Genomic DNA, 17,839 nt, shown 5'->3' with positions numbered 1-17,839 from the left:
GGATCAACACAGCCAAAAATGCTAATTAGGGAAATGCAGGGGATGGTTTCAAAATATCTTTAATCATAAATCACCAACAATCCAATAATTCACATCTGGCAGCAAAGCCTCAGGAAAAGCATTCGGCATTCGTTTTTACAGAAACCGACAATACAGGACTTAAAAATGATGACTGACTTATACATTAGATCTTTTTAAATGGTTATAGCATAACCATTACTCTCACCAAATAAAGGAATGAGTTTGAGGATTGATGAGAATTAAAAGTAGAATTTATGCCAAAGACCACTGAATCTTTTATGGCCTGACACAAATTTTCTTTCATTTTCCTTTTCGGTGGCACAAATACTAAACTACAAACACAGGTGTAGCTCAAACTTATCAGCATGATTTAAACCAGAATTTAACTTGTATCAGTGGACAATGTTTTTTTTTTTTGTTTTTTTTTTTCTAAATAAAGAGGAGTTAAAATGTGTTTTGTGTCATTGTGGGCGATTCAATTGTCCTGTTTGTCACATTTCCACCCATTATATTTTTTCCCCCACGTGTTTTATATCCATATTCTTTTGCTTGATGCAGATCAGTAGTATCTACAATACACAGGAAAATGAAAAACATTGTGTGGAAAGGCCACTAACGCACATCAGTCTGTCATTGTATGAAAGAGTGCCTTACGGTGAACATGCCTGAGGCTTATCTTCAAACACAGACGACTCCTAGCAGCCACTTGGCCCTCAGAGCGTGTGTTTAAATGGTTACCGGGAATGCATACTTAATCTGGAAATTAGTTTTTGTGGAATATGAAAACAATATACATTAAAAGCTGTTTGTGTACTGTGTAAGGCACTCTCTCCTGGACTTAAAACACTGCACATATCAAAATCAGGCAAAAAAGCCAGCAAAACCATTAAGGTAACAAAAAAAAGAAGTTAAATAAAACCTCCCATGCCTCTTTAACACACTTGCACACACAAACGTTCACCCAGCTATGCTGCCTATGTACACAAAAACCTTATCTTTAATACACAGAAAATTCTTCTACTTATGTTTTTTAATCTCCACTCCTAAAAAAAGTAAAGTGCAACCTTGTTAACAATATAATCAGGTGGTTTGTGTTGTTTATTTCTTCTCTTTAGCTTGCTGGCCTTTATTTCTGCCAGACTTTAACTGGTAAAGCAACATTAAACCAGTGAGCCACAGTAGGAGAGGCTCAGTCGATGGCCATGTCAGATGATCTTCTGCTTTGAAACAACCTATTTTCAATTCTAGAGAAATCAAATATATTACACAACCCCAGCAACCTTAGATGGGCTGAATAATGTAAAGTTTACAGTAATGAACAAATGAATGAATGGATGGATTAAAAATTGGGAACACTTGTGATAACAGACAAATTTAGAAAAAAAATCCAAAAGGCAACATCATGGATATTTTCTTCATTGTCCATTGCAGTTTCAATCGGATCCTTTTGCCAATGATCTGGGTAACTTAAAGCAATCCAGAAATGTGCTTACACCTACCCAGGATTCTTTCTGTTTGGTGCAGATTAAGGAAGAGAGACCAACTTCACCAACCACAGTGGCCTGATTCTGGAATCTGCGAGGGTATTTGGACATCAAACATCCTATTGTGCCTTCATCAGTAGCTGTACATGGACAAAGGTGTGTCCTCCATATCATCCTATAAGAAAAAGAACGATGTAAATGCTTACACCTATGTTTACACAGTCATACTCACACTTTTGCCTTCAGGAATCCCTTGATTTTAAGGCAGCAAATTATAACATTTTAATAGCTTTATTATTGGCTCATATTATTAACACTCCTGTCTGAGGGACTATTGGACTTTGGAAGCCACTAAAGCATTCATGAATCCTTCAGGAAGATGCAAGATAAACTGCTAAAAGGGTGTTATGGGCAGCAGAAGGAGGAGACCTAAGCCCTCGGGTGGGCTGGGGCTGTATACATGCACATAGGCTTAAATCATGGCAGGCTAAAAGTATCAGGGGCAACAGAGACAGGAGGAACAAAGGTGAAGACTGTGCAAAGAAGCCCAAGAGGCCGAATATTGTAGAAGGGTGGAAGATGCACGCCATTGCAGCTCACACTGAGAGACACTGCCAAGTGTCTGGGATTGTGCACAGGAACATCTGTGCCCAGAATGTCCAATGAGGCACATCCCAAAGCGGTTGAGAGCAGGAGAGCAAATGTTCTGTAAGACTTCCAAGTTCTAGACAGACAAGCTGATACTGGCTAACCAGCCAGATATAGTGGTAGTTAACAAGGAACAAAAGATGCCAGTAATCGCAGCAGCAACATCGGAAAGAATGAGCATGAGAAGAATGGAAAATGGAAAAGCCCTGTGGAGGGTAAAGTCCAAAATGGTCCCAGTAGTAATAGCAGCATTAGGGGCTGTAACCACCAAACTCAAAGAGTGGCTACATGAGATTCAAGGCACAACGTGTGGTTTCAGAGACGTAAAGGCCTAGAAATAACCCTCAAACTCCCAGGCCTATATTAGAAGCCTGAGGAAACGCTGTGAGTTTTAACTATATTAGGAAGAGCAGCAGCAGAAGTACATCTCCAGTCAGGCCAAATGAAAACTGTAACTAAGAGTGCATAACACATCTGTGCTTAACAACATCTGACAGGCTGAATATTTTCCAGTGTTGCTTGGATATGATGGGTGAGCTCACCATAGGTAGGTCCTGCAGCCTGCGGAACTCCGGCCCGTTGCCTCTTCGGCGCAGTTTGAGGAAGAGGAGCAGAGTGATGATGATAGCAGCAATGATGAAGGCTGATACCAGACCAGCCAGGAGGGGGTCTAATCCAGGAGAGTTGTGGGCTGTCCCTAGACAAGAAACACCAGAGACACATCAGCTGGGGCCATTTTTCTATTACCACACTGTATGCTGAGTAAACATGCTGGCAATGCAGCGTTTAGGGAGGATTTGACTTTGAAGTTCTGGTTAGAACTATATATAGACACTCCATGAGCCTGCTGAGTGTTCATCATCAAGCTCAGGACAGAAGTGTCAAACAGGATGTTTAAACTTGCCAGAACGATACTTAAGGTGAACAAGTAAAATCAGCAAGTCATTTTATTATTAAGGTATCATTTTAAGACCTTTTCAAACTTAACTAGAGCAGTGTATACAGCACATGAAGTATGTTACCATTTTCTCCCAGGTTATTGTTTAATTTCAAAGACTAGCCTGACGTTTTCTTGGTTGTTTCTTTCCGCTAAGTATTTCTGGGCAGGAGGATTTCAGATCTGCGTTTCTGGCATCTCTGTATATGAATGTTGCTATGGAAGACTGTTTTGTAAACTTAGCTGTTTTTTTTAATATCCTTTGGTCAAAAGTAACAACAACCACAGAGTCATGAATGCTTGCTGCTCCTCTGGCTTATGGAAAGAGGCAATGTGCCAAGCACCTAATAAAACCACACAGAGTGAGACAAGCAGAGAGAATTTTACACTTAAACTGCAGTCAAGCAGCCTTGACAACTGAGATGAGTTAATCAGTTATTCATTTCTTTGCACCTATAGTCTGGTAAAAGTACTTTCAACGTGTTCAAATGAATGGTTTCTAAACCCTGTGTGGACTGTATGGACACAGAGAGAGCAACTGTTCATATATAAATCATTTAGTAAATAGAGCGACGGAGACAGACAAAAAGGAGAAAAACAGAAATCTTGAGGCTAGAGTCCCATGACTGCCTCTGTCCCTTTCTCAAACAAACCCATGATTGTGGAGTGCTTGGTGGTGACAGTGCTTGTAGAAGATGTAAACGGGGGGGGGGGGGGGGGGTTGCGTGGTGTGTGTTTGTGTCTCTGTGTGTACAGCCAAAGACTGGCTTGTGCTGGAAACAAAGAACAGCATCTCCTTTGTTGTTAAGCCAATTCACTTCTGGCTCTGTCAATATCCTGGAAGTGAACAGTCAAGAACAAATTCATATACCAGCACAGAAGGTATTATGCACTTACCGTCCCCATCCACGTTGAGCTCTGATGGGTTGTTGGTGTGGGAGCTGGTCTGGATGCTAGGCTGGGTGGACTGTCTGTTGGACTGTGAAGTGTTTGACGTTGGCTGGGAAGTGGAGGCCTTTTGGACGGAGGCGGTGCTGGAATTTGTGTTGGACTTGGTGGTGGTGGCGTTAGTGATAGATTCAGGCTTTGTTGGTTCCGATGCTGGGGCAGAAGTAGCAGGGGGTGCTTTGGTCTCATGGTGTGATGCGTTTTGATTTAATGAGGGAGTCGGGGTGACCGGTGCACCTGCAGAAGTGTGCAGTACGTGTGTGGTGCCGATATTAATGGGAACAGCTGTGGTGGGGCTGCTCTGAGAAGGGGAAAGTGTCGTATTTGTGATGTTTTCATTTTTTGCTAATGTGGTCTTAATGGCGTGGTCGGTTACTATGGAAAGAGAGAGAGAGAGACAATGTTATTGTCAAAATGATGTAGTACTATCAGGTAAAAAAATCAAGTCATGCCTTTAGTTTCCTGTGTTTACATTTCTGCCAGCACACCCAATTTAATTTGACCTATTTTACTTTGTAAAATTTAAAAAAAGCAGTGAATCTAGCCTTTATTTATAATAATATTGATTATTTAAAATTACAGAAAATAATCTAAACAGTAACTATTACTATCAATTCACACAGGAAGTGGTTTTATTTATTTTTACGATAAACGGTGAAGAGTTCCAGGTGGTCTAAACATAGAAGATAAGATCAGTTTTTCCAAGCTCAGTATGGACTTAAAAGGCTTGCAGTGATAGCCAAAGAACTAAACCAGTCTCTAGAACCAGTGTGCAAAACAACAGCTTGCCAATAAGAGCCTTACAGTATATAACAACATATGCCTATAATACCTTTTACACAAATAAAATTTATTCATATAAAATCCATATAAACCTGAGGATAAACTTCATCCAAGGGCTTAAGGGTGGAGACAGAGATATGCAGATAAATCCTCTTACTGTAATCCATAATGGTGAAGCATATGGTTTCAATCAGAAAATTAGATCTACTTCTGTTAAAGAAGCAGATCTAATATCTTAACAAGACTGAATGATATTTGAATGTAAGCAAAACACCGGAGATAAATGAATTTGTTTCACATTACTGTAAAGTTGTATTTTTTAAAAATGTTTTGTTTTTTTTTACTGTTTTTTCTTTCGAAGAAAAAAAGATTAGAGGACCAGGATTAAGGTCATTTCTTCTGAAAACAGATGGTTCAATTGACTTTCAGCTACTCTGACACCTTTTCGATAGACTGCCATGAAATCCGTTCAGGTATTCATGGTTTTTTCAGAAGCTGTCTCCTGAAACCTTTAGTGACCGCTTGAGGCTGATGAAATGAAATGATCGTGGCTGGTGAAATCTCTTGAGAACTGTGGAATTAAATTTTGTACAGGATAAAATATAATTACTCTGATGATTGTTTAACTTTTATGTGGTGCCATCATCACATATCTGCTAATGTAATGCGGTTCTCATCAGCCTCGGCTGTACTTCTGTGCTGAAAGCATTTTTAATTTAACCTTTACCATAAATCACTCTAAACAAGACTTGCTTTCTATTATATGAAGCAAATGTTATCTATTATACATGCTAAATATCAGTGAATTAATTTACCTTATCACCTTTCAAAGTTATTTCCAATAGAATATTTTTTTCTTAAAATATAACTAAATATACACATGCAAAAGGAAAATGTATTTTCCTTTTCTGTATGCTGCTTTTTTAAAGCTAAAAGTGCTCGGTAAAAGTGATATTTAAAGACAGAAGACTTCATACTTCTGGGTCTATAATAACTAAAACTGGCACCCAAAAGCTTCATGGAGAAACCTTATGATTACTTAAAAAGTGTGGATTTTAAGCTATTTGTAAGATCATATTGTGGCACGTTATATGGAGAAAAGTGCTGAGCAGATGTCTTCTGTCCCACTGTCACAGGTGGACAAAATCAGGCACCTAGCCATGCAGTTTGCTTTTACAAACATTTGTTAAAGAATGAGTTGTTTTAAAGAGCTTTCTGATTTTGAGTGTGGCATTGTAATAGGATGCCACTGTTACAGCTACTCAGTTTGCGAAATGTCTTGCAAAAAGGAAGTGTTTGTACTAGGATTCCACTGTTACAGCTAGTCAGTCTACGAAATGTCTTGCAAAAAGGAAGTGTTTAAGAACTACAACAAGGTGAGAGACCATGTAAATTTACAAAGTGGGATCAAAAAGTGCCGAGGAGCACGGGCATAGAAGTCAGCAGCGCTCTGCTGACTCAGTAGTTCCAGACCTCCTCTGACATTAACATCAGCACAAAAACTGTGCACCAGGAGCTTCATGGCAAGCTACTGTAGGTGGAATAAGAAGGTGGCCTGCGCTATAGGAGCAGATAAGGCCAGTAAGTGCTTTTGAAACTAAAAGGACTTCAATTCAGTTTTAATGGTAGATTATGTAAAACAGCAATTATCTGATCTGCTTTTCTTCAAACTCTGGCAGCAACATCCTGGATAACATGCAGTTTTGTAATTGCTGCGTTCAGTAGGTCAGTATATACTTTAAACAGGAGTAAGAAACAAAAGCTGGAACAATATTTGGGTAAGGAAATTCCAAAAAGTTGATTCTGTTCATCTGGACGTAGCGTTTTCAGTGGGAGAAACATTTCTTCACTCATCCAAGTGACTTCTTCAGTCTCCAACACTAGCTTTAGGCAGTACCTGCCAAAGTGGGTTAAAATGTCTTGATGCGTGCTCAATTAAGAAGCCACTTGGACAAGTGACGAATTCTTTCTCCCGCTGAAGATGAACAGAATCAACTTTCTGGGAAAACCTTGAACAAGCTTTTCAGCTTCAGCTGTGTTTCACGAATGGTAAACAGCAATTTTGTCCAAGAATAATTATTAGCTATTAAATAGATATCAGAATCAAATGTGTCACTTAAGTTTTTTCCCTTCTGATTACGTCTGTGCGGCTAAGATAAGATAAGATAAGATAACCTTTATTAGTCCCACACGTGGGAAATTTGTTTTGTCACAGCAGGAAGTGAACAGTGCAAAAGTTATGAGGCAAAAATTAGAATACAATAAGAATAAATACAGTACACAACTGTACAGAATAGAATAAAATAAAATACTATATACAGTAGAATAAAATAAAATAAATATACAATAAGATAAAAATAGAATACAAATACAAATACTATATACAACTGAGTAAAAATACAACGATGACAGAAAGGATTATTGCACTTAGTATTATTGCATATGTATGGATGTGTGTGCTTGATCAGTTAAAGTCTTTATTATGGAGTCTGACAGCAGTGGGGAGGAAAGACCTGCGAAATCTCTCCGTCCCACACCGTGGGTGCCGCAGTCTCCCACTGAAGGAGCTGCTCGGTGCTGTCACAGTCTGCTGCATGGGGTGGGAGATGTTGTCCATCAGGGATGACAGCTTAGCCGCCGTTCTCCTGTCACTCACCACCTCCACTGGGTCCAGAGGCTACAGGACAGAGGCTCTCTAACACTTGGCGCCTTACTTTGTCTTCATTTAACTTTAAACAGCTCATGTTCATCTATTGATTAGCAGCTGACAGTCAGTTAAATTAAAATATTTTGCTCATTTGGCATTACGGACATATACAGCTGTGTGTATCAAGAAAGCAGCTACAGATATTCACACCATACTTATGAATCACAGTGGTAGCATATAATTACGTGCATGAGCATGCTAAGTATAACCTACAAGCACTAAAAATGAAAATTCACTTGCTTCCACTCTACTGAGGTAAGTGCTAATGACTTAAAAGTTAAATATGTCTGATGAAAACATATAACCACAGATATCTGCCAGCTTAAATCCTGCAGAGATACTGACTCATGTAAATGAAAATAATTGCTATTTTTTACAAAAAGTAATTGCGTATTAATAAAAGGTACTCAGCCTACAGATTTACTGATTAGAAGTCTTATGTGTGGACTGAGTGTGTGTGTGTGTGTGTGTGTGTGTGTGTGTGTGTGTGTGTGTGTGTGTGTGTGTGTGTGTGTGTGTGTGTGTGTGTGTGTGTGAGAAAGGCAAAGAAAGAGCTATCCATGTCTGTCTTGGGGGAGAGGATTTCACTTCTCTTTCTCACCCCCATGTGAAAAGTCGCACAGCATTTAATCACTTCTCACCTCAGTGGCATCTGAATCACCTCTTTCTCAGCTCTTCTCCAACTATATTTTGCCTTTATTCTCCAATTCCTATACAGTTAAGCTAGTCACAGCTTCTTTGCACTGCTCTTCTTCACTGTTTTGCATCATCTTTGCATTTAGTGGCGTTTCCTGTTCTGTACTCTGTTTCTTTAAAGTCTTAACTGAGCTCTCTGTCCCTTCCTGTGTTGTGTTTGTGGAATTACAGTCAACACTTAAACCCTGTCACTAGCCCTGTGGCCCACTTCTGGACGTGGAAAACGGTGATAAGGACTCTGTTAAATATAGCTCCTCAACTCTGAGCCACCTGCTGTTGTGCTTCCTATAAATTCTTCTGAAGTCTAACAAAACTTCCTGTAATGGCAAACGTCAAACAGACAGAAACAATAACCACAACAGCGCATCAGTTTGTTGCAAGTTTGCAATATTAGGCCACTTCCTAAACACTTTAGCCTACCATCATGTTTTGTAAGTGAGCGCAGGAGTAAGAGTTTGGAGGTGCATGCTTACCATTATCTTTCCCTGGTTCGGCTATGATGGTGATCCTTGTATTTTCTGTAGTTGTGCTACTGCTCACATTGACTGTGCCATTAGAACTTGTGTTTGTCGCTGGGCTGCTCCCTGAATGATTGGCAGCATCCGGGCTCAAACTAGACTCATGGTCCAGAACTGGAGTCCCTGTAGTTTGAACAGTACTAGGAGTAGTTTTTGAAGAAGGGGTAGGAGTATGCTCATCAGCTGAAGAAGTAAGGACAGAAGCAAATGTGTCATCTTATTAATATCCTTAAAGTCACAAATTATTTGTTCATTATTCCAAATACATATGTAGCAACAGGTAGTGTTCACACCCCAAAACCATTGTAACAACTCAGGGTCAACACAGGCTAATGTTTAAACAACCGAACAATGGATACTGAAATTAAAACATGCACACATACAGCTGTGCAAACATTTTAAGCAACAACAGTAAGGTATTAACAAGTGATAATGGCATGAATACATTTTTGAATAAATGACATTATTATTCATTCATTTATTGAATAAGTGTGCACGTCTTCTCACTTCTTTTCAATATGTAAACTAAATCAAAAAAATGGAGCAATGTTGGAGTGTATTTCGCTTAATTTTTTACAGTATTAATTCTCTTTTTTCGTAAATAACTTTCTTTATATTGTTTACACGATCGAAATATAAACTGAAAACAAACAAAGTTTCCGCATGACCCCAGTTGTTGGCTTTTGACAGGGAGGTTTTTCAGCTTTCACAACGTCTGCTTACTTGAGATCAGAGATTTGCGGGGGTTGCAACATCCGCTCCAAAACTATTTGTTCATCTCGTTGCAGCAGGTTGCACTTTAAAAATCTTATTATATGTCTGGGATAAAACCCATCAGATGCCCTCTCGTGTTACTGCTGGAATCCAAAAGTCTAAAGAGCCCCAAACGTTTGCATAGTGCTTTATATGTAAATGTATCTGTCCTGAGTAAAGCCTCAAAATCATCACAACAATTATCGAACAGCTTCCCTGGATCAAACAAGGTTTTAGTGTCTGGCTAAAGAATTTGGAAAGAGAATCATCCAGGTAAGGAAATCCCAAAAAGTTGATTCTGTTCATCTGGATGTAGCATTTTCAGTCTCAGTGAGAATGAAAAAGTCATTTGGATGAGTGACGAAACGTTTCTCCCACCGAAAACGCTACATCCAGACGAACAGAGTCGACTTTTTAGGATATCAAGTTGTATTTGTTTTGCAAGTCCAGAGTTTCTTTTGCATCAGGAGCCATAAATTCCCAACCATTTTTCGCATGTGACCTTTTAAAGTAAATCAAAGTAAACCTACTTGTAACCTGTAGAGATGTGATTAGCTTAGCCAGTGTGTGATGTTCCCTTTTGGGAGACATCTTTAGAAGGCTGATATGACAAACCATCCATAATAAAAGTATATCTATTTTTAAAAAGTGTTTTACCAACTCAAGTTTAACCTTGCATCCTTTTATGAACTCTAACCTATAGGTCGTGAATTGCTAACTAAAGTGCACAGTAACAATGCCGCACGAAAAAAAAAAAATAGACACAGTTTGACTGCCACTTTCAACTACAAGCCATATAAGTTGTGTGAACTAATGAAGACCTTCAGTCTTTTGCACTCTCTTTTCCCCCTCTGTGCTGACACATTTATCTCTACTGTACAAGGCTCCATTTCAGTTTCTCCCCTCCTTTGATGAAGACCAGAGCACTAATGTAATGTAAAGTCATTACCGTTCCATAACACACTGCCCTGATACCTTTCATTACTGCCATAATCAGTCACACAGCTCATCAGTAAACACAGTGAAAGCAAGGCAGTGAGACACAGACAGACCCAGAGAAAGAGAGAGTTGTGTGAACTAAATGATACCAAAACAGACACACTCATAAATAGACAGAGGTGCTTGGCTGTATAATACTGGCCTTGTTCCCTCACTTTAGCTCCATTAGCGAGCTTCCTAGGTCTCGTCTAGTAGGCTATGTCTGTTTTTGTACATGGATTTGTGTGCAGGGTAAAAATCATGAAGAGAGTCACTGTTTCCACCATTGCACACGCCCCTTTTTAGATATTACAAGGGCTTACTCACAATCTTTCAGGCCAATGCAGCATGTACCTGGGGAGATAGCTTTTGCCCATTTGTTGACCCTGCCAGCGAGAGAAACAGCCAAAAGTTTCTCTGTGAACAGATGTCTGCTGCTGCAGCACTGCTAGAAAAATATACTGCGATACAGTCTGTCTGAGACACATCATAAGCTCTGTTTTCTCAGCAAGTGGTTCTGGTGACATTTGAGCCAATACTGCTGAAGTGAGCTTTTTATTAAGTGAAACTGAAAGAGCTAAAAACAAACAGCTATGCACATGCTGCACTCAAACTGCCTACCATGTTTTTGGCTCTCGTTCTCATTCAATAGACCACATGTGAGAGCCTAAACTAACTATAGGTGTTCTATAGGGAATTTATTAGAATTAAAAATTAAGCTCAATGAAATGAAACATAGGGATTTCTTGTAAATGGAAGCTATTAAAAACAGCCTTTTTGAAACCAGGCACCGAGAGAGCTTCAACTTATATCACAGTTCTGCTTCATAAGATGCTCTATCTGTAGTTCTTTGCCTGAGTAAATATGACACCATAGAAATGAAACTTAAACCCAGCTCTGTTATACCGTGTGCATATTATTGCATAGGTATGCTGGCTGAAGCATGATGTCAGTTACTGAAAATATTCTTACTTCTGATCTAATTTTAAATAGTCTGTCTATGTTACTCTTATGGATTTAAAACTTGTGTTTTCCACAGGAGAAAAGATCTGATTGATTGGTTACAAAAGAAGGCTATATGAGTGCAGCATTGCTCATATTCTTTGCTTCTTTGCTATGAAAACTCACAGGGCTTTTTTTTTATGGTGAATGCTAATAACCTGCCATCATCCCCTTCATTGTGTTTAATGCATACAGTAAAAACTGAACCTGTTACCACTGAACCGCTTAAAATCTCTTCATAAAGTCTGCATAGTGTACTGCAGAGGCGAGCCAATTAGTAGGAACCCAGTAAAATGACAGTGTGCTGCTGCACATACGGTAATTAGAGGTGTCATTTATCACAATGTACTTTTCCTGCTAATTTACAGCCAATAAATGTTCTCCAGTGGAGCCGTGCTGTTTCCTATTCATTTGAATTTCAGCTCGAGGAGCTGAAGGGACAGTTTAGCCCAATAAAATCTTTTCAAATGTCAACAGTCTCATTGTCCTTTTATGTGAGAGGTGGTGATGGAAGAAAGAAAAGAGAAGGCCGGAGGAAGAGAGAAAAGGTAGGAGGGGGCAAAAAAACAGAAGGTGGGTTAAGAGTGAAAGACAGGATGTGTGAGAGGTGAGTTAATGTAATGCAAGCAGAAAGAGGAAGAAGGGGAGAGGGAGCAAGGGAGGAAGTGATGTGCGAGATAAAATGTGGCTTGCTTGAACAAAAAGTAGAGGCGAAGATGTGGAGTAGAATTTTTAAAATAAATCTGCTCAGTGTAAAAGCGAGTTCTTTGTTGCGTAAAATGAAAACAAAACAACACTGACTTCATCATTTAAACCCAGATGAGTTTTGTCATTTTAAAGCCGGACAGACATGACTAATAATGCCACTAATCCCCACTCTAACAACATCACAAGTGTCAGCAGGTGAGTTTGGCGTGAAAGACTATGTTTACTTTTTAGGCGCTGTAAGCATAAAGTTCGGGCATGTAGCATACAGAAATAAACTGCCCCCTACCGTGTACAGCGGATCCCAAGTAAATCGCTAGAAGCGCGCAAAGGGCAATCCAGAGTTTGGTCTCCATCATCTGTGTCCTGTGGCGACGCAGTAATAAAATCACTACACAAGCGTGGTTTCCTCTCCTCTTCTTCGCCCAGGACTCGCTTTTGTCCACAGTCGGACTGCAGACTTTCACAAAACAGTTTAAAAACCCGAGGCCGCTTTAGTGTCCTAACCGCGGCGGAGAAACAGTAGCTCTAACAGTGTGTGCGTGGCTGGAGGGACAAAGTTGAGGGAGGAGTGTGTGGTGTGTTCTCTCTCTCTCTCTCTCTCTCTCTCTCTCTCCAGAACCAGTGCCACGTGTTCTTGGTTCAAAATAGTCAGCGAGTCTGTGACGCACAGGCGCACAAGGCAACGACGACGCAAACACGAGCCACACAAATCACAAATGTATTAAAGATCTGTTACATTGCTATTTATAGTTAATATTTAAGCTCCATATTACTCACTTCAACGAACTTTAACGTTGTTTTTCTTCTGTCCTGTTTTTTCCTCTCCATTCATACCTAATTTAAAAATAACGTTAACAAATAAATTACTTCCTCAAATGCCTGTGATGCATTAGTAATATTGCACTGGCTATATAATATGTATTACTCCAGTTTTTTCCTCTCTTTTTTAAATAATAGGTTTTCGTAATGTTTGACTTATTGACGCCTTTAAATCTGCAACAAATCAATGTTTAAACTGGGACTATGTTAAATCATTGTCTCACTAAGGATTCAGCTATGCAACATTTTAAAAAAGCTTCACTCGTTCTTTTGGGTTTATAACTTTATGCTAAAGCGGAATAAAAAATAAGAACGTTCTCGCTTCTCGTGATTTTTAAGGCATGATGGAAGTTTTTCTCTCGTCCACATGGGGGCGCTGTTGCTTTAAAGTTGATTCTTATAACAGGCCAAACTGTAAACTGCAACACACTGCTCTAGTTAGACTGATAAACTGAAAGCCATTTGTCTCACACATTTCATGTAGATATAGAATTATACTAAGATATTAAACTGTTTTGGGGGTGGAATGAAGAATAGTAAACATATACACAGAGGGTTGTTCGGGCTGGGTTAGGGCTCTCAACTCTACTGCTGATTCACTGGTTTAAATAAGATTAGACTTGTGAGTCATTGATGTCCTACAACTCCTGATTCAATTTTAACTGCAATTTTCTTCAGTTGAATTGGATTGCTTTGTTTTTATTACTGTTTGCACACTATATATATATGTTTTAAATAGTTGTCTGTTGTCAGTGATGTGTGGTTATCATTTTGTCCAGGAGAAATTTATACGATATGCACTTTAAAAAGGATATATTGGTCTATTATATATTTTATTTGCATATAAAATAATAAACCTAATATGATAGCTGGGATAGGCTCCAACCAGCTGCAGCCCTGGAATGGATAAAGGAAGAAAATGAATAGATGGGTGAATGAATGGATTTGCAAGCCAAGTTCAGTAAAAGAAATAAAGCCATTGTTTAAAAAGCACAACTTGCTTGAAAACCTAAAGATTAAGATGTATTTGAAAACACAGGGTGGCATGGTGATGCTGAAGATTGTCTATTGAAATACAGTCCTGGGCCTTTCTGTATGGAGTTTGTATGTTCTATCTGATACCCCAACTTCCCTGCAAAGAAGTGCATGCATTTAGGTTAATTGGTGATTCTGAATTGCCTGGTGTGAGTGTAAATGTTTGGCTCTGCAACAGTATCGGTATATTTAAATTAAGGTAACTGTGGGCTGTTATTATTATTATTATTGTTAGTAGTAGTAGTAGTAGTATTGGTAGTATGTGTAGTATGTGTACATAGATGTGTATTCCATCACTCGCAATCTATTTAGGGAGGAAACTGTCGCATTTAATGTTAATGGCTTCAAAAGGGCAACTCTGGACGATTTACATAATTTAACATTGTGATGACGCAAACAGTTTAGTAAGACTGATAATATATAACTAACTAATAGATTATAATAGCAAAATTCACTCTTTGCAGTAACGTATACATATCCTGTGCATTTAGTATTATGGGAATTTTACAAAATCGCTGTTTCATTTGCCTTGTTCATTGGTTACGCTGCGATTACGATATTTCCAACAACACGTGAACGTAGCAAAGGCTACTGGTGACGGAGCAGAGGCAGAAGAGCGGCGGGGAGCTGCCAGCATCGTCTCAGACCGTCGCAGGACAGAAAGGTGTGAAAATACTGGTCCACCAGATAGACTGGCGATAACACACTGAGATGAGATTGTTATGATAAAACTGTCACTCTGAAAATACCAGCGTCGCCGTCTCGCTTGGTTGAATTTGACACTAGGGTTGCGTCAAGTTACATTGCTACGTTAGCTAGTTTCGTGCTAGCACAGTGACGCTAGCAATCGCTGTAGTATTCTTACATAGTGGAGGTTAGCGACAGCTAGAAGAGCTAATGTTAGCTTGCCGGTTAGCCCCTCATGTCATCCTTATGACTACAATTAATCATATCGTAAACCTAACCTAAACATGCTCATTGCTGTTGCGGAATTATTATGGAAATTACACACTTTGCGGGGGAAAGTTTAACGAAAGCTGCTGCTGAATGTGTTGCTCCTCTTTGATCATTTGACAGCTCCGTATCAGCGGAGATATGGAGACACCGGGGAGAATAGCAGCCACACCGGACGCCCTGGACTTTACGGTGGAAAACGTGGAGACGGTAAGTTTTTGCATCAGTCAGCTCAAGAGGAAAAGCAGGGGCTGTGTTAAAGATGATACGGGCGAATTAAGGGGGAAAGCAGGACGCTTAAGTGCGCCTTGTAGCCCGCTGTAATTACTTTGGTTAAGACTTTTTCTTACAATGCTGGTTTATTTAGGGGACGTGATGTTGCTGTGTTTACGAGCTGACCTCACCTAATTTAGCCTCGACTAAATGCTATGTTTAGAAAGAATACTGAAGTGGTAACAGGTTGTTCCATGCACATTCTCCTAAGTGCGCTTCAAGGTTTTGTTTATCTTTGTCAGATTGGTTATATTCAGCTAGTGTGTGTGTGTATATGTGTGTGTGTGTACGTGCGTGTGCATGGCAGTGTTTGCAGCCAGGTCGCTGTGATAAATCTCCCTCCTTGGTGGCCGCTAACAGGGACACAAGGGGATGGGTGGGGAGGCGGTGGAGAGTGTGTGTGAGAGAGAGAAAGGTTCTCCTGGGGTGGATGAGAGCTGATGTGATAAAACTGATAGAGGGATGAGGTGAAGGAGGGAGGGGTCCATGTCGATAACAGTGCCAGTAAAGAAAGAGGAGGGGGTGAGAGGAGGTTGGGGATGCGACAGAAATGATTAGAGGCAGGTTTAAAGGAGAGAGGCAGATTCCTGTGGGGAAAATGCCTGGATAGATAGGTAGTGTGGTGTAATAAAAGCACAAAGAAGAATAACAAACACTGAGCACGGTCCTGTTCTGCCTTGGGATAATCTATTTTCACTTATTCATGTTTCATTTCTGCAAGTGGAGAGTGTATTGTTTTATTGACACACCAGAGGAAAAAGATACTCCATTCCATGGAATTACATTTTCTAAATTTAAAGTTAACACTAACATATATTACATGCACTCCTTAAAATGTGTAATTAATATAACTTGAAGCATGGAGGTAAATTTTTAGATAAAGTAAACTAAGTCCAAACTCATATGCTTAGATATTATCATAACATTGTTCTGTTTTTATTTTGGGTTTGCAATATTGAAGTGAAACCTTGCTTACCAAAAACCCTTCACACATGCAAAAACAATGCCTGATATTTAAAAAAAAAAATGGTGTGAGCCACATGCGCTACATTCAGCTTTCACTGACTCATTTTACTGTCTGAATCAGGTAGTCGAGTCAGGGTACTAATCATTCAGTAAATAATAGTTTTTAAAAAGTGTTTAAGAGCATCTCTGTAATGTCTTTGCAAATAACAAAATGTCATGTGTGGGTAGTGTTTAAGAATTTAAGGTCGTTATTCAGATTGTGTGACAGCTTGCACCAGCATTCAGTCTGTTCCAAGCCGTACAGCACTATCTGTAATCTCATGAACAAATATAGCATGCATACAGCACATAGCATCTGAAGTATAATTTCCCATAAAAGATATCAGCAGTTTTGTATTTATAGTGCAGTGGCATTTCAAAACTAATGAGATATTGTTAGTCTAAGGCTTGACTATATTTAGAAAGTAATACCGGTAGCTGAGATTTTTTTTTCTATTTTCTTATCCTTTCTTGTGAGTTTGGTGATAACACTTTGGTTATGGGATCAGTAGGATGCTAAGAGAATGGAAAGTGTCTTTTCCTGCTTACCTAAAAACATCCTTAGCATGTAAATCTGATATTTAACTTATTGTCTAATATGTTAGTGTCAGCAGTAAATTACCTACTGTACAGTAGCATATGGCTTATGAATAAAAAGATAAATTGTAATTTTATTGGAGCAGTTAAAAAAAGGAGATTGTAGATGCAGAATTTTCCCTTTGCTGCAGTGGGTGTTTGGTAGTGTGTGCTTATATTATAGATGGTGGTGGAGATGATGGTTCCTGGCCCAGTGTTTCTATGTGTTCCATAGAGTGCTCTTTGTTCAGTCTCAGCTCTGTGAAACAAAGTGTCACACTGTCAGGATCTTTGTGTGCATAATAAAAGGGGTTCGAACACTGGCGTACATTTCCGCCCAACTATAATTATCTTTGGAGTCACTATGTGCCAAGAAAGGGAATTTTTAAGAGGAAATTCAGAGCGCCACAGTATGTTTTTAGGATTTTGCCATTTTTTAGCTCTCCCCTGAGACAAAATACTGCTGTACCACAGGAAAGAAGCCCAACACTGCACTGGATCGGCCCAATTCTTGCTCAAGGGAACTTTAACAGGGTGACTTTCTGTTACCGTAACTACCTGTAATCACCCCACACAGGATGCTGTGCACAGGAGACTGTCAAGGTCCATTTAGTATGGTTTAGCTCCCTGCCTCTCAGCTGGTAAAGCACCTCTGTCATTCAGTAACTGTAGGTAATTTCAGGGTGAGATCTATGTAGCAGCAGGTGCAGTTTTAAGAAGTTTTATCACATTTAAAGGCTGAGGAGACTATTCACCCAGCCAGCTAACATATTATAGAACATAGCAGCACTCTAAAATCTGTCACTGAGAAATTACACATGATGTATTAAATAGTTTTTCAGTAGTGAGAGTGTAAGAGTTTGATATATCTTCTTGTGCTAATCCAATGCCAGTATTAAATGAATAACCTGAATTACTCACTGTGAGAAAGAGACTGGGAATCTTTTTTTTAATGTTTACGTCTAGACATTAATAATTGGTTAATTAGCTCCTG

General features: G+C 39.3%; 2 protein-coding genes across 3 annotated transcripts in view; one reads left to right on the top strand and one right to left on the bottom strand.

The window, feature by feature from the left end:
- Positions 1–43: 43 nt before the first annotated feature.
- Positions 44–12,752, bottom strand: LOC146546556 (uncharacterized). Its single transcript, XM_085263924.1, has 5 exons — positions 12,470–12,752; positions 8,698–8,925; positions 3,988–4,413; positions 2,696–2,850; positions 44–1,680 (listed from the first exon to the last, which is right to left on the bottom strand). The coding sequence occupies exons 1-5, from the start codon at positions 12,537–12,539 to the stop codon at positions 1,639–1,641; spliced, it is 921 nt and encodes a 306-aa protein (XP_085120050.1). The 5' UTR covers positions 12,540–12,752; the 3' UTR covers positions 44–1,638.
- A 1,884-nt stretch (positions 12,753–14,636) lies between these two features.
- The window catches only part of LOC146546555 (importin-13-like), a 29,491-nt gene continuing 26,288 nt past the window's right edge, over positions 14,637–17,839 (top strand). Inside the window, exons 1-2 of one of the 2 annotated variants that reach the window (XR_014890664.1) lie at positions 14,637–14,701; positions 15,115–15,201. Coding sequence is in view for 1 of the 2 variants with exons in the window: in XM_085264246.1 (XP_085120372.1) it covers positions 15,133–15,201 (69 nt within the window). In the remaining variant the exon portion in view is untranslated. The remainder of the gene's footprint in view (positions 14,702–15,114; positions 15,202–17,839) is intronic. The other variant, XM_085264246.1, reaches the window with a different exon arrangement.

This window comes from Mchenga conophoros, linkage group LG23 (genome assembly GCF_057382185.1).
Source record: "Mchenga conophoros isolate Kocher_MC1m ecotype Shallow Benthic linkage group LG23, M_conophoros_male_GT1.1, whole genome shotgun sequence".
Taxonomy (NCBI): Eukaryota; Metazoa; Chordata; class Actinopteri; order Cichliformes; family Cichlidae; genus Mchenga; species Mchenga conophoros.
Note: the sequence above shows the minus strand (reverse complement) of the source record. Positions and strands in the feature narration are given on the sequence as shown.

Coding starts and splice junctions, on each gene's coding strand:
- LOC146546556 (XM_085263924.1), bottom strand. CDS start 12,539: ATGATGGAGACCAAACTCTGGATTGCCCTTTGCGCGCTTCTAGCGATT. Junction 4,414..8,697: donor CGAACCAGGGAAAGATAATG/GTAAGCATGCAC, acceptor CTCTTTCCATAG/TAACCGACCACGCCATTAAG. Junction 1,681..2,695: donor GGCTGCAGGACCTACCTATG/GTGAGCTCACCC, acceptor TTTTTCTTATAG/GATGATATGGAGGACACACC.